The sequence below is a fragment of the Salvelinus fontinalis genome, chromosome 1 (assembly GCF_029448725.1).
Source record: "Salvelinus fontinalis isolate EN_2023a chromosome 1, ASM2944872v1, whole genome shotgun sequence".
NCBI lineage: Eukaryota > Metazoa > Chordata > Actinopteri > Salmoniformes > Salmonidae > Salvelinus > Salvelinus fontinalis.
Window position 1 is genome coordinate 92,781,034 of NC_074665.1, and position 21,000 is coordinate 92,802,033.

Genomic DNA, 21,000 nt, shown 5'->3' on the forward strand with positions numbered 1-21,000 from the left:
GACTTATGAGTTAGAGTTAGAGTTATGGGTTAGAGTTAGAGTTATGGGTTAGGGTTATGGGTTAGAGTAATGGGTTAGAGTTAGAGTTAGAGTTAGAGTTATGGGTTAGAGTTAGAGTTATGGGTTAGAGTTAGAGTTAGAGTTATGGGTTAGAGTTAGAGTTATGGGTTAGAGTTAGAGTTAGAGTTATGGGTTAGAGTTAGAGTTAGAGTTAGAGTTATGGGTTAGAGTTAGAGTTAGAGTTATGGGTTAGAGTTAGAGTTAGAGTTATGGGTTAGAGTTAGAGTTAGAGTTATGGGTTAGAGTTATGAGTTAGAGTTAGAGTTATGGGTTAGAGTTAGAGTTATGGGTTAGGATTATGGGTTAGAGTTATGGGTTAGAGTTATGGGTTAGAGTTAGAGTTATGAGTTATGGGTTAGAGTTAGAGTTAGAGTTAGAGTTATGGGTTAGAGTTAGAGTTAGAGTTATGGGTTAGAGTTATGGGTTAGAGTTAGAGTTAGAGTTATGGGTTAGGGTTAGAGTTATGGGTTAGAGTTATGGGTTAGAGTTAGAGTTATGGGTTAGAGTTATGGGTTAGAGTTATGGGTTAGAGTTAGAGTTATGGGTTAGAGTTATGGGTTAGAGTTAGAGTTAGAGTTATGGGTTAGAGTTAGAGTTAGAGTTATGGGTTAGAGTTAGAGTTAGAGTTATGGGCTAGAGTTATGGGTTGGAGTTATGGGTTAGAGTTATGGGTTAGAGTTAGAGTTATGGGTTAGAGTTAGAGTTATGGGTTAGAGTTAGAGTTATGGGTTAGAGTTAGAGTTATGGGTTAGAGTTATGGGTTAGAGTTATGGGTTAGAGTTAGAGTTTTGGGTTAGAGTTAGAGTTATGTGTTAGTTAGAGTTAGAGTTATGGGTTAGAGTTAGAGTTATTGGTTAGAGTTAGACTTAGAGTTAGAGTTATGAGTTAGAGTTAAAGTTATGGGTTAGAGTTAGAGTTATGAGTTAGAGTTATGGGTTAGAGTTATGGGTTAGAGTTATGGGTTAGAGTTAGAGTTATGGGTTAGAGTTAGAGTTATGGGTTAGAGTTATGGGTTAGAGTTAGAGTTATGAGTTAGAGTTAGAGTTATGGGTTAGAGTTAGAGTTAGAGTTATGGGTTAGACTTATGAGTTAGAGTTAGAGTTATGGGTTAGAGTTAGAGTTATGGGTTAGGGTTATGGGTTAGAGTAATGGGTTAGAGTTAGAGTTAGAGTTAGAGTTATGGGTTAGGGTTAGAGTTATGGGTTAGAGTTATGGGTTAGAGTTAGAGTTATGGGTTAGAGTTAGAGTTAGAGTTATGGGTTAGAGTTAGAGTTATGGGTTAGAGTTAGAGTTAGAGTTATGGGTTAGAGTTAGAGTTAGAGTTAGAGTTATGGGTTAGAGTTAGAGTTAGAGTTATGGGTTAGAGTTAGAGTTATGGGTTAGAGTTAGAGTTAGAGTTATGGGTTAGAGTTATGAGTTAGAGTTAGAGTTATGGGTTAGAGTTAGAGTTATGGGTTAGGATTATGGGTTAGAGTTATGGGTTAGAGTTATGGGTTAGAGTTAGAGTTATGAGTTATGGGTTAGAGTTAGAGTTAGAGTTAGAGTTATCGGTTAGAGTTAGAGTTAGAGTTATGGGTTAGAGTTATGGGTTAGAGAAGAGTTAGAGTTATGGGTTAGGGTTAGAGTTATGGGTTAGAGTTATGGGTTAGAGTTAGGGTTAGAGTTAGAGTTATGGGTTAGAGTTATGGGTTAGAGTTATGGGTTAGAGTTAGAGTTATGGGTTAGAGTTATGGGTTAGAGTTAGAGTTAGAGTTATGGGTTAGAGTTAGAGTTAGAGTTATGGGTTAGAGTTAGAGTTAGAGTTATGGGCTAGAGTTATGGGTTGGAGTTATGGGTTAGAGTTATGGGTTAGAGTTAGAGTTATGGGTTAGAGTTAGAGTTATGGGTTAGAGTTAGAGTTATGGGTTAGAGTTAGAGTTATGGGTTAGAGTTATGGGTTAGAGTTATGGGTTAGAGTTAGAGTTTTGGGTTAGAGTTAGAGTTATGTGTTAGAGTTAGAGTTAGAGTTATGGGTTAGAGTTAGAGTTATTGGTTAGAGTTAGACTTAGAGTTAGAGTTATGAGTTAGAGTTAAAGTTATGGGTTAGAGTTAGAGTTATGAGTTAGAGTTATGGGTTAGAGTTATGGGTTAGAGTTATGGGTTAGAGTTAGAGTTATGGGTTAGAGTTAGAGTTATGGGTTAGAGTTAGAGTTAATGGTTAGAGTTAGAGTTATGGGTTAGAGTTATGGGTTAGAGTTATGGGTTAGGGTTAGAGTTATGGGTTAGAGTTAGAGTTATGGGTTAGAGTTTTGGGTTAGAGTTAGAGTTATGAGTTAGAGTTAGAGTTATGGGTTAGAGTTAGAGTTAGAGTTAGAGTTATGGGTTAGAGTTAGAGTTATGGGTTAGAGTTATGGGTTAGAGTTAGAGTTATGAGTTAGAGTTAGAGTTATGGGTTAGAGTTAGAGTTAGAGTTATGGGTTAGACTTATGAGTTAGAGTTAGAGTTATGGGTTAGAGTTAGAGTTATGGGTTAGGGTTATGGGTTAGAGTAATGGGTTAGAGTTAGAGTTAGAGTTAGAGTTATGGGTTAGAGTTAGAGTTATGGGTTAGAGTTAGAGTTAGAGTTATGGGTTAGAGTTAGAGTTATGGGTTAGAGTTAGAGTTAGAGTTATGGGTTAGAGTTAGAGTTAGAGTTAGAGTTATGGGTTAGAGTTAGAGTTAGAGTTATGGGTTAGAGTTAGAGTTAGAGTTATGGGTTAGAGTTAGAGTTAGAGTTATGGGTTAGAGTTATGAGTTAGAGTTAGAGTTATGGGTTAGAGTTAGAGTTATGGGTTAGGATTATGGGTTAGAGTTATGGGTTAGAGTTATGGGTTAGAGTTAGAGTTATGAGTTATGGGTTAGAGTTAGAGTTAGAGTTAGAGTTATGGGTTAGAGTTAGAGTTAGAGTTATGGGTTAGAGTTATGGGTTAGAGTTAGAGTTAGAGTTATGGGTTAGGGTTAGAGTTATGGGTTAGAGTTATGGGTTAGAGTTAGAGTTATGGGTTAGAGTTATGGGTTAGAGTTATGGGTTAGAGTTAGAGTTATGGGTTAGAGTTATGGGTTAGAGTTAGAGTTAGAGTTATGGGTTAGAGTTAGAGTTAGAGTTATGGGTTAGAGTTAGAGTTAGAGTTATGGGCTAGAGTTATGGGTTGGAGTTATGGGTTAGAGTTATGGGTTAGAGTTAGAGTTATGGGTTAGAGTTAGAGTTATGGGTTAGAGTTAGAGTTATGGGTTAGAGTTAGAGTTATGGGTTAGAGTTATGGGTTAGAGTTATGGGTTAGAGTTAGAGTTTTGGGTTAGAGTTAGAGTTATGTGTTAGTTAGAGTTAGAGTTATGGGTTAGAGTTAGAGTTATTGGTTAGAGTTAGACTTAGAGTTAGAGTTATGAGTTAGAGTTAAAGTTATGGGTTAGAGTTAGAGTTATGAGTTAGAGTTATGGGTTAGAGTTATGGGTTAGAGTTATGGGTTAGAGTTAGAGTTATGGGTTAGAGTTAGAGTTATGGGTTAGAGTTATGGGTTAGAGTTAGAGTTATGAGTTAGAGTTAGAGTTATGGGTTAGAGTTAGAGTTAGAGTTATGGGTTAGACTTATGAGTTAGAGTTAGAGTTATGGGTTAGAGTTAGAGTTATGGGTTAGGGTTATGGGTTAGAGTAATGGGTTAGAGTTAGAGTTAGAGTTAGAGTTATGGGTTAGGGTTAGAGTTATGGGTTAGAGTTATGGGTTAGAGTTAGAGTTATGGGTTAGAGTTAGAGTTAGAGTTATGGGTTAGAGTTAGAGTTATGGGTTAGAGTTAGAGTTAGAGTTATGGGTTAGAGTTAGAGTTAGAGTTAGAGTTATGGGTTAGAGTTAGAGTTAGAGTTATGGGTTAGAGTTAGAGTTATGGGTTAGAGTTAGAGTTAGAGTTATGGGTTAGAGTTATGAGTTAGAGTTAGAGTTATGGGTTAGAGTTAGAGTTATGGGTTAGGATTATGGGTTAGAGTTATGGGTTAGAGTTATGGGTTAGAGTTAGAGTTATGAGTTATGGGTTAGAGTTAGAGTTAGAGTTAGAGTTATCGGTTAGAGTTAGAGTTAGAGTTATGGGTTAGAGTTATGGGTTAGAGAAGAGTTAGAGTTATGGGTTAGGGTTAGAGTTATGGGTTAGAGTTATGGGTTAGAGTTAGGGTTAGAGTTAGAGTTATGGGTTAGAGTTATGGGTTAGAGTTATGGGTTAGAGTTAGAGTTATGGGTTAGAGTTATGGGTTAGAGTTAGAGTTAGAGTTATGGGTTAGAGTTAGAGTTAGAGTTATGGGTTAGAGTTAGAGTTAGAGTTATGGGCTAGAGTTATGGGTTGGAGTTATGGGTTAGAGTTATGGGTTAGAGTTAGAGTTATGGGTTAGAGTTAGAGTTATGGGTTAGAGTTAGAGTTATGGGTTAGAGTTAGAGTTATGGGTTAGAGTTATGGGTTAGAGTTATGGGTTAGAGTTAGAGTTTTGGGTTAGAGTTAGAGTTATGTGTTAGAGTTAGAGTTAGAGTTATGGGTTAGAGTTAGAGTTATTGGTTAGAGTTAGACTTAGAGTTAGAGTTATGAGTTAGAGTTAAAGTTATGGGTTAGAGTTAGAGTTATGAGTTAGAGTTATGGGTTAGAGTTATGGGTTAGAGTTATGGGTTAGAGTTAGAGTTATGGGTTAGAGTTAGAGTTATGGGTTAGAGTTAGAGTTAATGGTTAGAGTTAGAGTTATGGGTTAGAGTTATGGGTTAGAGTTATGGGTTAGGGTTAGAGTTATGGGTTAGAGTTAGAGTTATGGGTTAGAGTTTTGGGTTAGAGTTAGAGTTATGAGTTAGAGTTAGAGTTATGGGTTAGAGTTAGAGTTAGAGTTAGAGTTATGGGTTAGAGTTAGAGGTTAGAGTTAGAGTTAGAGTTATGGGTTAGAGTTATGAGTTAGAGTTAGAGTTATGGGTTAGAGTTAGAGTTATGGGTTAGGGTTATGGGTTAGAGTTATGGGTTAGAGTTAGAGTTAGAGTTATGGGTTAGAGTTAGAGTTAGAGTTATGGGTTAGAGTTAGAGTTAGAGTTATGGGTTAGAGTTATGGGTTAGAGTTAGAGTTATGGGTTAGAGTTAGAGTTATGTGTTAGAGTAAGAGTTATGTGTTAGAGTTAGAGTTAGAGTTATGGGTTAGAGTTAGAGTTATGGGTTAGAGTTAGAGTTAGAGTTATGAGTTAGAGTTAGAGTTATGAGTTAGAGTTATGGGTTAGAGTTATGGGTTAGAGTTATGGGTTAGAGTTAGAGTTATGGGTTAGAGTTAGAGTTATGGGTTAGAGTTAGAGTTATGGGTTAGAGTTAGAGTTAATGGTTAGAGTTAGAGTTATGGGTTAGAGTTAGAATTAGAGTTATGGGTTAGAGTTAGAGTTATGGGTTAGAGTTAGAGTTAGAGTTATGGGTTAGAGTTATGAGTTAGAGTTATGGGTTAGAGTTAGAGTTATGGGTTAGGGTTATGGGTTAGAGTTATGGGTTAGAGTTATGGGTTAGAGTTAGAGTTAGAGTTAGAGTTATGAGTTATGGGTTAGAGTTAGAGTTAGAGTTATGGTTTAGAGTTAGAGTTAGAGTTATGGGTTAGAGTTAGAGTTAGAGTTATGGGTTAGAGTTATGGGTTAGAGTTAGAGTTAGAGTAATGGGTTAGGGTTAGAGTTATGGGTTAGAGTTATGGGTTAGAGTTAGGGTTAGAGTTAGGGTTATGGGTTAGAGTTATGGGTTAGAGTTATGGGTTAGAGTTAGAGTTATGGGTTAGAGTTAGAGTTAGAGTTATGGGTTAGAGTTAGAGTTAGAGCTATGGGTTAGAGTTATGAGTTAGAGTTAGAGTTATGGTTTAGAGTTAGAGTTATGGGTTAGAGTTATGGGTTAGAGTTATGGGTTAGAGTTATGGGTTAGAGTTATGAGTTATGGGTTAGAGTTAGAGTTAGAGTTATGGGTTAGAGTTAGAGTTAGAGTTATGGGTTAGAGTTAGAGTTATGGGTTAGAGTTATGGGTTAGAGTTAGAGTTAGAGTTATGGGTTAGGGTTAGAGTTATGGGTTAGAGTTATGGTTTAGAGTTATGGGTTAGAGTTAGGGTTAGAGTTAGAGTTATGGGTTAGAGTTATGGGTTAGAGTTATGGGTTAGAGTTAGAGTTATGGGTTAGAGTTAGAGTTAGAGTTATGGGTTAGAGTTAGAGTTAGAGTTATGGGTTAGAGTTAGAGTTAGAGTTATGGGTTAGAGTTATGGGTTGGAGTTATGGGTTAGAGTTATGGGTTAGAGTTAGAGTTATGGGTTAGAGTTAGAGTTATGGGTTAGAGTTATGGGTTAGAGTTATTGGTTAGATTTAGAGTTATGGGTTAGAGTTAGAGTTAGAGTTATGGGTTCGGGTTAGAGTTAGAGTTATGGGTTAGGGTTATGGGTTAGAGTTAGAGTTATGTGTTAGTGTTAGAGTTATGGGTTAGAGTTAGAGTTATGTGTTAGTGTTAGAGTTAGAGTTATGGGTTAGAGTTAGAGTTATGGGTTAGAGTTAGAGTTAGAGTTATGAGTTAGAGTTAGAGTTATGGGTTATAGTTAGAGTTATGGTTTAGAGTTATGGGTTAGAGTTAGGGTTAGAGTTAGAGTTATGGGTTAGAGTTATGGGTTAGAGTTATGGGTTAGAGTTAGAGTTATGGGTTAGAGTTAGAGTTAGAGTTATGGGTTAGAGTTAGAGTTAGAGTTATGGGTTAGAGTTAGAGTTAGAGTTATGGGTTAGAGTTATGGGTTGGAGTTATGGGTTAGAGTTATGGGTTAGAGTTAGAGTTATGGGTTAGAGTTAGAGTTATGGGTTAGAGTTATGGGTAAGAGTTATTGGTTAGATTTAGAGTTATGGGTTAGAGTTAGAGTTAGAGTTATGGGTTAGGGTTATGGGTTAGAGTTAGAGTTATGTGTTAGTGTTAGAGTTAGAGTTAGAGTTATGGGTTAGAGTTAGAGTTATGTGTTAGTGTTAGAGTTAGAGTTATGGGTTAGAGTTAGAGTTATGGGTTAGAGTTAGAGTTAGAGTTATGAGTTAGAGTTAGAGTTATGGGTTATAGTTAGAGTTATGAGTGAGAGTTATGGGTTAGAGTTATGGGTTAGAGCTATGGGTTAGAGTTAGAGTTATGGGTTAGAGTTAGAGTTATGTGTTATAGTTAGAGTTAATGGTTAGAGTTAGAGTTATGGGTTAGAGTTATGGGTTAGAGTTATGGGTTAGAGTTATGGGTTAGAGTTATGAGTTAGAGTTATGGGTTAGAGTTAGAGTTATGGGTTAGGGTTATGGGTTAGAGTTATGGGTTAGAGTTAGAGTAAGAGTTATGAGTTATGGGTTAGAGTTAGAGTTAGAGTTATGGGTTAGAGTTAGAGTTAGAGTTATGGGTTAGAGTTAGAGTTAGAGTTATGGGTTAGAGTTATGGGTTAGAGTTAGAGTTAGAGTTATGGGTTAGGGTTAGAGTTATGGGTTAGAGTTATGGGTTAGAGTTAGGGTTAGAGTTAGGGTTATGGGTTAGAGTTATGGGTTAGAGTTATGGGTTAGAGTTAGAGTTATGGGTTAGAGTTAGAGTTAGAGTTATGGGTTAGAGTTAGAGTTAGAGTTATGGGTTAGAGTTATGAGTTAGAGTTAGAGTTATGGTTTAGAGTTAGAGTTATGGGTTAGAGTTATGGGTTAGAGTTATGGGTTAGAGTTATGGGTTAGAGTTAGAGTTAGAGTTATGAGTTATGGGTTAGAGTTAGAGTTAGAGTTATGGGTTAGAGTTAGAGTTAGAGTTATGGGTTAGAGTTAGAGTTATGGGTTAGAGTTATGGGTTAGAGTTAGAGTTAGAGTTATGGGTTAGGGTTAGAGTTATGGGTTAGAGTTATGGTTTAGAGTTATGGGTTAGAGTTAGGGTTAGAGTTAGAGTTATGGGTTAGAGTTATGGGTTAGAGTTATGGGTTAGAGTTAGAGTTATGGGTTAGAGTTAGAGTTAGAGTTATGGGTTAGAGTTAGAGTTATGTGTTAGAGTTAGAGTTAGAGTTATGGGTTAGAGTTAGAGTTATTGGTTAGAGTTAGACTTAGAGTTAGAGTTATGAGTTAGAGTTAAAGTTATGGGTTAGAGTTAGAGTTATGAGTTAGAGTTATGGGTTAGAGTTATGGGTTAGAGTTATGGGTTAGAGTTAGAGTTATGGGTTAGAGTTAGAGTTATGGGTTAGAGTTAGAGTTAATGGTTAGAGTTAGAGTTATGGGTTAGAGTTATGGGTTAGAGTTATGGGTTAGGGTTAGAGTTATGGGTTAGAGTTAGAGTTATGGGTTAGAGTTTTGGGTTAGAGTTAGAGTTATGAGTTAGAGTTAGAGTTATGGGTTAGAGTTAGAGTTAGAGTTAGAGTTATGGGTTAGAGTTAGAGGTTAGAGTTAGAGTTAGAGTTATGGGTTAGAGTTATGAGTTAGAGTTAGAGTTATGGGTTAGAGTTAGAGTTATGGGTTAGGGTTATGGGTTAGAGTTATGGGTTAGAGTTAGAGTTAGAGTTATGGGTTAGAGTTAGAGTTAGAGTTATGGGTTAGAGTTAGAGTTAGAGTTATGGGTTAGAGTTATGGGTTAGAGTTAGAGTTATGGGTTAGAGTTAGAGTTATGTGTTAGAGTAAGAGTTATGTGTTAGAGTTAGAGTTAGAGTTATGGGTTAGAGTTAGAGTTATGGGTTAGAGTTAGAGTTAGAGTTATGAGTTAGAGTTAGAGTTATGAGTTAGAGTTATGGGTTAGAGTTATGGGTTAGAGTTATGGGTTAGAGTTAGAGTTATGGGTTAGAGTTAGAGTTATGGGTTAGAGTTAGAGTTATGGGTTAGAGTTAGAGTTAATGGTTAGAGTTAGAGTTATGGGTTAGAGTTAGAATTAGAGTTATGGGTTAGAGTTAGAGTTATGGGTTAGAGTTAGAGTTAGAGTTATGGGTTAGAGTTATGAGTTAGAGTTATGGGTTAGAGTTAGAGTTATGGGTTAGGGTTATGGGTTAGAGTTATGGGTTAGAGTTATGGGTTAGAGTTAGAGTTAGAGTTATGAGTTATGGGTTAGAGTTAGAGTTAGAGTTATGGTTTAGAGTTAGAGTTAGAGTTATGGGTTAGAGTTAGAGTTAGAGTTATGGGTTAGAGTTATGGGTTAGAGTTAGAGTTAGAGTAATGGGTTAGGGTTAGAGTTATGGGTTAGAGTTATGGGTTAGAGTTAGGGTTAGAGTTAGGGTTATGGGTTAGAGTTATGGGTTAGAGTTATGGGTTAGAGTTAGAGTTATGGGTTAGAGTTAGAGTTAGAGTTATGGGTTAGAGTTAGAGTTAGAGCTATGGGTTAGAGTTATGAGTTAGAGTTAGAGTTATGGTTTAGAGTTAGAGTTATGGGTTAGAGTTATGGGTTAGAGTTATGGGTTAGAGTTATGGGTTAGAGTTATGAGTTATGGGTTAGAGTTAGAGTTAGAGTTATGGGTTAGAGTTAGAGTTAGAGTTATGGGTTAGAGTTAGAGTTATGGGTTAGAGTTATGGGTTAGAGTTAGAGTTAGAGTTATGGGTTAGGGTTAGAGTTATGGGTTAGAGTTATGGTTTAGAGTTATGGGTTAGAGTTAGGGTTAGAGTTAGAGTTATGGGTTAGAGTTATGGGTTAGAGTTATGGGTTAGAGTTAGAGTTATGGGTTAGAGTTAGAGTTAGAGTTATGGGTTAGAGTTAGAGTTAGAGTTATGGGTTAGAGTTAGAGTTAGAGTTATGGGTTAGAGTTATGGGTTGGAGTTATGGGTTAGAGTTATGGGTTAGAGTTAGAGTTATGGGTTAGAGTTAGAGTTATGGGTTAGAGTTATGGGTTAGAGTTATTGGTTAGATTTAGAGTTATGGGTTAGAGTTAGAGTTAGAGTTATGGGTTCGGGTTAGAGTTAGAGTTATGGGTTAGGGTTATGGGTTAGAGTTAGAGTTATGTGTTAGTGTTAGAGTTATGGGTTAGAGTTAGAGTTATGTGTTAGTGTTAGAGTTAGAGTTATGGGTTAGAGTTAGAGTTATGGGTTAGAGTTAGAGTTAGAGTTATGAGTTAGAGTTAGAGTTATGGGTTATAGTTAGAGTTATGGTTTAGAGTTATGGGTTAGAGTTAGGGTTAGAGTTAGAGTTATGGGTTAGAGTTATGGGTTAGAGTTATGGGTTAGAGTTAGAGTTATGGGTTAGAGTTAGAGTTAGAGTTATGGGTTAGAGTTAGAGTTAGAGTTATGGGTTAGAGTTAGAGTTAGAGTTATGGGTTAGAGTTATGGGTTGGAGTTATGGGTTAGAGTTATGGGTTAGAGTTAGAGTTATGGGTTAGAGTTAGAGTTATGGGTTAGAGTTATGGGTAAGAGTTATTGGTTAGATTTAGAGTTATGGGTTAGAGTTAGAGTTAGAGTTATGGGTTAGGGTTATGGGTTAGAGTTAGAGTTATGTGTTAGTGTTAGAGTTAGAGTTAGAGTTATGGGTTAGAGTTAGAGTTATGTGTTAGTGTTAGAGTTAGAGTTATGGGTTAGAGTTAGAGTTATGGGTTAGAGTTAGAGTTAGAGTTATGAGTTAGAGTTAGAGTTATGGGTTATAGTTAGAGTTATGAGTGAGAGTTATGGGTTAGAGTTATGGGTTAGAGCTATGGGTTAGAGTTAGAGTTATGGGTTAGAGTTAGAGTTATGTGTTATAGTTAGAGTTAATGGTTAGAGTTAGAGTTATGGGTTAGAGTTATGGGTTAGAGTTATGGGTTAGAGTTATGGGTTAGAGTTATGAGTTAGAGTTATGGGTTAGAGTTAGAGTTATGGGTTAGGGTTATGGGTTAGAGTTATGGGTTAGAGTTAGAGTAAGAGTTATGAGTTATGGGTTAGAGTTAGAGTTAGAGTTATGGGTTAGAGTTAGAGTTAGAGTTATGGGTTAGAGTTAGAGTTAGAGTTATGGGTTAGAGTTATGGGTTAGAGTTAGAGTTAGAGTTATGGGTTAGGGTTAGAGTTATGGGTTAGAGTTATGGGTTAGAGTTAGGGTTAGAGTTAGGGTTATGGGTTAGAGTTATGGGTTAGAGTTATGGGTTAGAGTTAGAGTTATGGGTTAGAGTTAGAGTTAGAGTTATGGGTTAGAGTTAGAGTTAGAGTTATGGGTTAGAGTTATGAGTTAGAGTTAGAGTTATGGTTTAGAGTTAGAGTTATGGGTTAGAGTTATGGGTTAGAGTTATGGGTTAGAGTTATGGGTTAGAGTTAGAGTTAGAGTTATGAGTTATGGGTTAGAGTTAGAGTTAGAGTTATGGGTTAGAGTTAGAGTTAGAGTTATGGGTTAGAGTTAGAGTTATGGGTTATAGTTATGGGTTAGAGTTAGAGTTAGAGTTATGGGTTAGGGTTAGAGTTATGGGTTAGAGTTATGGTTTAGAGTTATGGGTTAGAGTTAGGGTTAGAGTTAGAGTTATGGGTTAGAGTTATGGGTTAGAGTTATGGGTTAGAGTTAGAGTTATGGGTTAGAGTTAGAGTTAGAGTTATGGGTTAGAGTTAGAGTTAGAGTTATGGGTTAGAGTTAGAGTTAGAGTTATGGGTTAGAGTTATGGGTTGGAGTTATGGGTTAGAGTTATGGGTTAGAGTTAGAGTTATGGGTTAGAGTTAGAGTTATGGGTTAGAGTTATGGGTTAGAGTTATTGGTTAGATTTAGAGTTGTGGGTTAGAGTTAGAGTTAGAGTTATGGGTTCGGGTTAGAGTTAGAGTTATGGGTTATGGGTTAGAGTTAGAGTTATGTGTTAGTGTTAGAGTTAGAGTTAGAGTTATGGGTTAGAGTTAGAGTTATGTGTTAGTGTTAGAGTTAGAGTTATGGGTTAGAGTTAGAGTTATGGGTTAGAGTTAGAGTTAGAGTTATGAGTTAGAGTTAGAGTTATGGGTTATAGTTAGAGTTATGAGTGAGAGTTATGGGTTAGAGTTATGGGTTAGAGCTATGGGTTAGAGTTAGAGTTATGGGTTAGAGTTAGAGTTATGTGTTATAGTTAGAGTTAATGGTTAGAGTTAGAGTTATGGGTTAGAGTTATGGGTTAGGGTTAGAGTTATGGGTTAGAGTTGTGGGTTAGAGTTAGAGTTATGAGTTAGAGTTAGAGTTATGGGTTAGAGTTAGAGTTAGAGTTATGGGTTAGGGTTAGAGTTATGGGTTAGAGTTATGGGTTAGAGTTAGAGTTAGAGTTAGAGTTAGAGTTAGAGTTAGAGTTATGGGTTAGAGTTAGAGTTATGGGTTAGAGTTAGAGTTAGAGTTATGGGTTAGAGTCATGAGTTAGAGTTAGAGTTATGGGTTAGAGTTAGAGTTATGGGTTAGGGTTATGGGTTAGAGTTATGAGTTAGAGTTATGGGTTCGAGTTATGGGTTAGAGTTAGAGTTATGGGTTAGAGTTAGAGTTAGAGTTAGAGTTATGGGTTAGAGTTAGAGTTAGAGTTATGGGTTAGAGTTAGAGTTAGAGTTATGGGTTAGAGTTAGAGTTAGAGTTATGGGTTAGAGTTAGAGTTAGAGTTAGAGTTAGAGTTATGGGTTAGAGTTAGAGTTATGGGTTAGAGTTAGAGTTAGAGTTATGGGTTAGAGTTAGAGTTAGAGTTATGGGTTAGAGTTAGAGTTATGGGTTAGAGTTAGAGTTAGAGTTATGGGTTAGAGTTATGAGTTAGAGTTAGAGTTATGGGTTAGAGTTATGGGTTAGAGTTATGGGTTAGAGTTAGAGTTATGGGTTAGAGTTAGAGTTATGGGTTAGAGTTAGAGTTAATGGTTAGAGTTAGAGTTATGGGTTAGAGTTAGAATTAGAGTTATGGGTTAGAGTTAGAGTTATGGGTTAGAGTTAGAGTTATGGGTTAGAGTTATGAGTTAGAGTTATGGGTTAGAGTTAGAGTTATGGGTTAGGGTTATGGGTTAGAGTTATGGGTTAGAGTTAGAGTTAGAGTCATGGGTTAGAGTTAGAGTTAGAGTTAGAGTTAGAGTTATGGGTTAGAGTTATGGGTTAGAGTTAGAGTTAGAGTTATGGGTTAGGGTTAGAGTTATGGGTTAGAGTTATGGGTTAGAGTTAGGGTTAGAGTTAGAGTTATGGGTTAGAGTTAGAGTTATGGGTTAGAGTTATGGGTTAGAGTTATTGGTTAGAGTTAGAGTTATGGGTTAGAGTTAGAGTTAGAGGTATGGGTTCGGGTTAGAGTTAGAGTTAGAGTTAGAGTTATGGGTTAGAGTTATGGGTTAGAGTTATGGGTTAGAGTTAGAGTTATGTGTTAGTGTTAGAGTTAGAGTTAGAGTTATGGGTTAGAGTTAGAGTTATGTGTTAGTGTTAGAGTTAGAGTTATGGGTTAGAGTTATGGGTTAGAGCTATGGGTTAGAGTTAGAGTTATGGGTTAGAGTTATGGGTTAGAGTTATGAGTTAGAGTTAGAATTATGGGTTAGAGTTAGAGTTATGTGTTAGAGTTAGAGTTAATGGTTAGAGTTAGAGTTATGGGTTAGAGTTAGAGTTATGTGTTAGTGTTAGAGTTAGAGTTAGAGTTATGGGTTAGAGTTATGGGTTAGAGCTATGGGTTAGAGTTAGAGTTATGGGTTAGAGTTAGAGTTAGAGTTAGAGTTATGAGTTAGAGTTAGAGTTATGAGTGAGAGTTATGGGTTAGAGTTATGGGTTAGAGCTATGGGTTAGAGTTAGAGTTATGGGTTAGAGTTATGGGTTAGAGTTATGAGTTAGAGTTAGAGTTATGGGTTAGAGTTAGAGTTATGTGTTAGAGTTAGAGTTAATGGTTAGAGTTAGAGTTATGGGTTAGGGTTAGAGTTATGGGTTAGAGTTATGGGTTAGAGTTAGAGTTATGAGTTAGAGTTAGAGTTATGGGTTAGAGTTAGAGTTATGGGTTAGAGTTAGAGTTAGAGTTATGGGTTAGAGTCATGAGTTAGAGTTAGAGTTATGGGTTAGAGTTAGGGTTATGGGTTAGGGTTATGGGTTAGAGTTATGAGTTATGGGTTAGAGTTAGAGTTATGGGTTAGAGTTAGAGTTATGGGTTAGAGTTAGAGTTAGAGTTATGGGTTAGAGTTATGAGTTAGAGTTAGAGTTATGGGTTAGAGTTAGAGTTATGGGTTAGAGTTATGGGTTAGAGTTATGGGTTAGAGTTATGGGTTAGAGTTAGAGTTAGAGTTATGAGTTATGGGTTAGAGTTAGAGTTAGAGTTATGGGTTAGAGTTAGAGTTAGAGTTATGGGTTAGGGTTAGAGTTATGGGTTAGAGTTATGGTTTAGAGTTATGGGTTAGAGTTATGGGTTAGAGTTAGAGTTAGAGTTATGGGTTAGAGTTAGAGTTATGGGTTAGAGTTATGGGTTAGAGTTAGAGTTAGAGTTACGGGTTAGAGTTATGGGTTAGAGTTAGAGTTATGGGTTAGAGTTAGAGTTAGAGTTATGGGTTAGAGTTAGAGTTAGAGTTATGGGTTAGAGTTAGAGTTAGAGTTATGGGTTAGAGTTATGGGTTGGAGTTATGGGTTAGAGTTATGGGTTAGAGTTATGGGTTAGAGTTAGAGTTATGGGTTAGAGTTAGAGTTAGAGTTATGGGTTAGAGTTATTGGTTAGAGTTAGAGTTATGGGTTAGAGTTAGAGTTAGAGTTATGGGTTCGGGTTAGAGTTAGAGTTATGGGTTAGAGTTATGGGTTAGAGTTATGGGTTAGAGTTAGAGCTATGGGTTAGAGTTATGAGTTAGAGTTATGGGTTAGAGTTATGGGTTAGAGTTATGGGTTAGAGTTATGGGTTAGAGTTAGGGTTAGAGTTATGGGTTAGAGTTAGAGTTATGGGTTAGAGTTATGGGTTAGAGTTAGAGTTAGGGGTTAGAGTTAGAGTTATGGGTTAGAGTTAGGGTTAGAGTTATGGGTTAGAGTTGGAGTTTAGAGAGGGTTAGAGTTAGAGTTAGGGTTAGGGGTAGTTAGGGTTGGAGTTAGAGTTAGGGTTAGGGTTGGAGGTTAGAGAGGGTTAGAGTTAGTTAGGGTTAGGGTTAGTTAGGGTTAGTTAGGGTTAGGGTTGGAGGTTAGAGTTAGAGTTAGTTAGGGTTAGGGTTAGTTAGGTTTAGAGTTAGTTAGGGTTAGGGTTAGTTACAGTTAGGGTTCGGGTTGGAGGTTAAGTACCTTATGAAGCCGGTCTTGGGTCGGTGGATGAGGTGCCAGCGGTAGGCAGTGTAGTCCTTCCAGCCCATGTTGTTGGGGTCGTGCCACAGTGTGCGAACCTAAGGACCCACACACACAGAGGTTTACTTCAGGGTTAGAGGTGTGTGTGGTGTTTCCTGTGTGTACCTGCTGTGTGGTGTTTCCTGTGTGTACCTGCTGTGTGGTGTTTCCTGTGTGTACCTGCTGTGTGGTGTTTCCTGTGTGTACCTGCTGTGTGGTGTTTCCTGTGTGTACCTGATGTGTGGTGTTTCCTGTGTGGTGTTTCCTGTGTGGTGTTTCCTGTGTGGTGTTTCCTGTGTGTACCTGCTGTGTGGTGTTTCCTGTGAGGTGTTTGCTGTGTGTACCTGCTGTGTGGTGTTTCCTGTGTGTACCTGCTGTGAGGTGTTTCCTGTGTGGTGTTTCCTGTGTGTACCTGCTGTGAGGTGTTTCCTGTGTGGTGTTTCCTGTGTGTACCTGCTGTGTGGTGTTTCCTGTGTGGTGTTTCCTGTGTGGTGTTTCCTGTTTGTACCTGCTGTGAGGTGATTCCTGTGTGGTGTTTCCTGTGTGTACCTGCTGTGTGGTGTTTCCTGTGTGGTGTTTCCTGTGTGTACCTGCTGTGTGGTGTTTCCTGTGTGTACCTGCTGTGAGGTGTTTCCTGTGAGGTGTTTCCTGTGTGTACCTGCTGTGAGGTGTTTCCTGTGTGGTGTTTCCTGTGTGTACCTGCTGTGAGGTGTTTCCTGTGTGGTGTTTCCTGTTTGTACCTGCTGTGAGGTGTTTCCTGTGTGGTGTTTCCTGTGTGTACCTGCTGTGTGGTGTTTCCTGTGTGTACCTGCTGTGTGGTGTTTCCTGTGTGGTGTTTCCTGTGAGTACCTGCTGTGTGGTGTTTCCTGTGAGGTGTTTGCTGTGTGTACCTGCTGTGTGGTGTTTCCTGTGTGTACCTGCTGTGTGGTGTTTCCTGTGTGTACCTGCTGTGAGGTGTTTCCTGTGTGGTGTTTCCTGTGTGTACCTGATGTGTGGTGTTTCCTGTGAGGTGTTTCCTGTGTGTACCTGCTGTGCGGTGTTTCCTGTGAGGTGTTTCCTGTGTGTACCTGCTGTGTGGTGTTTCCTGTGTGTACCTGCTGTGTGGTGTTTCCTGTGTGTACCTGCTGTGAGGTGTTTCCTGTGTGTACCTGCTGTGTGGTGTTTCCTGTGTGGTGTTTCCTGTGTGGTGTTTCCTGTGTGTACCTGCTGCGTGGTGTTTCCTGTGTGTACCTGCTGTGTGGTGTTTCCTGTGTGTACCTGCTGTGAGGTGTTTCCTGTTTGGTGTTTCCTGTGTGGTGTTTCCTGTGTGGTGTTTCCTGTGTGTACCTGCTGTGTGGTGTTTCCTGTGTGGTGTTTCCTGTGTGTACCTGCTGTGAGGTGTTTCCTGTGTGTACCTGCTGTGTGGTGTTTCCCGTGTGGTGTTTCCTGTGTGGTGTTTCCTGTGTGTACCTGCTGTGATGTGTTTCCTGTGTGGTGTTTCCTGTGTGTACCTGCTGTGAGGTGTTTCCTGTGTGGTGTTTCCTGTGTGGTGTTTCCTGTGTGTACCTGCTGTGTGGTGTTTCCTGTGTGGTGTTTCCTGTGTGTACTTGCTGTGCGGTGTTTCCTGTGTGGTGTTTCCTGTGTGGTGTTTCCTGTGTGTACCTGCTGTGCGGTGTTTCCTGTGTGGTGTTTCCTGTGTGGTGTTTCCTGTGAGGTGTTTCCTGTGTGTACCTGCTGTGAGGTGTTTCCTGTGTGTACCTGCTGTGTGTACCTGCTGTGTGGTGTTTCCTGTGTGTACCTGCTGTGAGGTGTTTCCTGTGTGTACCTGCTGTGTGGTGTTTCCTGTGTGGTGTTTCCTGTGTGTACCTGCTGTGTGTACCTGCTGTGAGGTGTTTCCTGTGTGGTGTTTCCTGTGTGTACCTGCTGTGTGGTGTTTCCTGTGTGTACCTGCTGTGTGGTGTTTCCTGTGTGTACCTGCTGTGTGGTGTTTCCTGTGTGGTGTTTCCTGTGTGTACCTGCTGTGTGGTGTTTCCTGTGTGTACCTGCTGTGTGGTGTTTCCTGTGTGTACCTGCTGTGAGGTCTTTCCTGTGTGTACCTGATGTGTGGTGTTTCCTGTGTGTACCTGCTGTGTGGTGTTTCCTGTGTGGTGTTTCCTGTGTGTACCTGATGTGTGGTGTTTCCTGTGTGTACCTGCTGTGTGGTGTTTCCTGTGTGTACCTGCTGTGTGGTGTTTCCTGTGTGTACCTGATGTGTGGTGTTTCCTGTGTGTACCTGATGTGTGGTGTTTCCTGTGTGTACCTGCTGTGTGGTGTTTCCTGTGTGTACCTGCTGTGTGGTGTTTCCTGTGTGGTGTTTCCTGTGTGTACCTGCTGTGTGGTGTTTCCTGTGTGGTGTTTCCTGTGTGTACCTGCTGTGAGGTGTTTCCTGTGTGTACCTGCTGTGTGGTGTTTCCTGTGTGGTGTTTCCTGTGTGTACCTGCTGTGTGGTGTTTCCTGTGTGTACCTGCTGTGAGGTGTTTCCTGTGTGTACCTGCTGTGAGGTGTTTCCTGTGTGGTGTTTCCTGTGTGTACCTGCTGTGTGGTGTTTCCTGTGTGGTGTTTCCTGTGTGTACCTGCTGTGTGGTGTTTCCTGTGTGGTGTTTCCTGTGTGTACCTGCTGTGTGGTGTTTCCTGTGTGGTGTTTCCTGTGTGGTGTTTCCTGTGTGGTGTTTCCTGTGTGTACCTGCTGTGTGGTGTTTCCTGTGTGTACCTGCTGTGAGGTGTTTCCTGTGTGTACCTGCTGTGAGGTGTTTCCTGTGTGGTGTTTCCTGTGTGTACCTGCTGTGTGGTGTTTCCTGTGTGGTGTTTCCTGTGTGTACCTGCTGTGTGGTGTTTCCTGTGTGGTGTTTCCTGTGTGTACCTGCTGTGTGGTGTTTCCTGTGTGGTGTTTCCTGTGTGGTGTTTCCTGTGTGTACCTGCTGTGTGGTGTTTCCTGTGTGGTGTTTCCTGTGTGTACCTGATGTGTGGTGTTTCCTGTGTGTACCTGCTGTGTGGTGTTTCCTGTGTGTACCTGCTGTGTGGTGTTTCCTGTGTGTACCTGATGTGTGGTGTTTCCTGTGTGTACCTGATGTGTGGTGTTTCCTGTGTGTACCTGCTGTGTGGTGTTTCCTGTGTGTACCTGCTGTGTGGTGTTTCCTGTGTGGTGTTTCCTGTGTGTACCTGCTGTGTGGTGTTTCCTGTGTGGTGTTTCCTGTGTGTACCTGCTGTGAGGTGTTTCCTGTGTGTACCTGCTGTGTGGTGTTTCCTGTGTGGTGTTTCCTGTGTGTACCTGCTGTGTGGTGTTTCCTGTGTGTACCTGCTGTGAGGTGTTTCCTGTGTGTACCTGCTGTGAGGTGTTTCCTGTGTGGTGTTTCCTGTGTGTACCTGCTGTGTGGTGTTTCCTGTGTGGTGTTTCCTGTGTGTACCTGCTGTGTGGTGTTTCCTGTGTGGTGTTTCCTGTGTGTACCTGCTGTGTGGTGTTTCCTGTGTGGTGTTTCCTGTGTGGTGTTTCCTGTGTGGTGTTTCCTGTGTGTACCTGCTGTGAGGTGTTTCCTGTGTGGTGTTTCCTGTGTGTACCTGCTGTGTGGTGTTTCCTGTGTGGTGTTTCCTGTGTGTACCTGCTGTGTGTACCTGCTGTGAGGTGTTTGCTGTGTGTACCTGCTGTGTGGTGTTTCCTGTGTGTACCTGCTGTGTGTACCTGCTGTGTGGTGTTTCCTGTGTGTACCTGCTGTGTGTACCTGCTGTGTGGTGTTTCCTGTGTGTACCTGCTGTGTGTACCTGCTGTGTGGTGTTTCCTGTGTGTACCTGCTGTGTGTACCTGCTGTGTGGTGTTTCCTGTGTGTACCTGCTGTGTGGTGTTTCCTGTGTGTACCTGCTGTGTTGTGTTTCCTGTGTGTACCTGCTGTGAGGTGTTTCCTGTGTGTACCTGCTGTGAGGTGTTTCCTGTGTGTACCTGCTGTGTGGTGTTTCCTGTGTGGTGTTTCCTGTGTGTACCTGCTGTGTGGTGTTTCCTGTGTGTACCTGCTGTGTGGTGTTTCCTGTGTGTACCTGCTGTGTGGTGTTTCCTGTGTGTACCTGCTGTGTGGTGTTTCCTGTGTGTACCTGCTGTGTGGTGTTTCCTGTGTGTACCTGCTGTGTGGTGTTTCCTGTGTGTACCTGCTGTGAGGTGTTTCCTGTGTGTACCTGCTGTGAGGTGTTTCCTGTGTGTACCTGCTGTGTGGTGTTTCCTGTGTGTACCTGCTGTGAGGTGTTTCCTGTGTGTACCTGCTGTGTGGTGTTTCCTGTGTGTACCTGCTGTGTGGTGTTTCCTGTGTGGTGTTTCCTGTGTGTACCTGCTGTGTGGTGTTTCCTGTGTGGTGTTTCCTGTGTGTACCTGCTGTTTGGTGTTTCCTGTGTGGTGTTTCCTGTGTGTACCTGCTGTGAGGTGTTTGCTGTGTGTACCTGCTGTGAGGTGTTTCCTGTGTGTACCTGCTGTTTGGTGTTTCCTGTGTTGTGTTTCCTGTGTGTACCTGCTGTGTGTACCTGCTGTGAGGTGTTTGCTGTGTGTACCTGCTGTGAGGTGTTTCCTGTGTGTACCTGCTGTGTGGTGTTTCCTGTGTGGTGTTTCCTGTGTGTACCTGCTGTGTGGTGTTTCCTGTTTGGTGTTTCCTGTTTGTACCTGCTGTGTGGTGTTTCCTGTGTGGTGTTTCCTGTGTGGTGTTTCCTGTGAGGTGTTTCCTGTGTGTACCTGCTGTGTGGTGTTTCCTGTTTGGTGTTTCCTGTTTGTACCTGCTGTGAGGTGTTTCCTGTTTGGTGTTTCCTGTGAGGTGTTTCCTGTGTGTACCTGCTGTGTGGTGTTTCCTGTGTGTACCTGCTGTGTGGTGTTTCCTGTTTGGTGTTTCCTGTTTGTACCTGCTGTGAGGTGTTTCCTGTGTGTACCTGCTGTGTGGTGTTTCCTGTGTGGTGTTTCCTGTTTTTACCTGCTGTTTGGTGTTTCCTGTGTGTACCTGCTGTGAGGTGTTTCCTGTGTGTACCTGCTGTGTGGTGTTTCCTGTGTGTACCTGCTGTGTGGTGTTTCCTGTGTGGTGTTTCCTGTGTGTACCTGCTGTGTGGTGTTTCCTGTGTGTACCTGCTGTGTGGTGTTTCCTGCGTGTACCTGCTGTGTGGTGTTTCCTGTGTGTACCTGCTGTGTGGTGTTTCCTGTGTGTACCTGCTGTGTGGTGTTTCCTGTGTGTACCTGCTGTGTGGTGTTTCCTGTGTGGTGTTTCCTGCGTGTACCTGCTGTGTGGTGTTTCCTGTGTGTACCTGCCGTGTGGTGTTTCCTGTGTGTACCTGCTGTGTGTACCTGCTGTATGGTGTTTCCTGTGTGTACCTGCTGTATGGTGTTTCCTGTGTGTACCTGCTGTATGGTGTTTCCTGTGTGTACCTGCTGTGTGGTGTTTCCTGTGTGTACCTGCTGTGTGGTGTTTCCTGTGTGCCACAGGGCATTGCGGAGAGCCTCCCCAGGGCCTGAGGTTGAGTTGACCACTTTGAGAGAGACACCAGCGTTCCCAAACGCCCTGGAAGGACTCTTCTCCCAGTAAGCCTGGCTGACCTGGCAGGGTTAGAAGTTAGGCCTTGCTGACCGGGCAGGGTTAGAGGTCAGAGGTCAGTGTGTGTGTGTGTACTCCTGACTGACCTGTTTCCACATGACAACGTAGAACCGTCTGCTGGACTGGAAGGAGAACACAAACCCTACATAGTCATCATCACGGTCTGTGTTCACGTAGAATGTCCCACTGAAGTCTACCGCACGGAACTCATCAAAACCTGAGAACAGACACACACACACACACACACAC

The 21,000-nt window shown here is 40.8% G+C and overlaps 1 protein-coding gene across 1 annotated transcript in view; it reads right to left on the reverse strand.

Moving 5' to 3' along the window:
• LOC129863703 (thrombospondin-2-like) overlaps positions 1-21,000 on the reverse strand; it is a 97,483-nt gene that overhangs the window by 23,158 nt on the left and 53,325 nt on the right. Inside the window, exons 17-19 of the mRNA XM_055935891.1 lie at positions 20,838-20,968; positions 20,613-20,753; positions 15,146-15,243 (exon numbers count right to left, since the gene is read on the reverse strand). Coding sequence (XP_055791866.1) covers positions 15,146-15,243; positions 20,613-20,753; positions 20,838-20,968 — 370 coding nt within the window. The remainder of the gene's footprint in view (positions 1-15,145; positions 15,244-20,612; positions 20,754-20,837; positions 20,969-21,000) is intronic.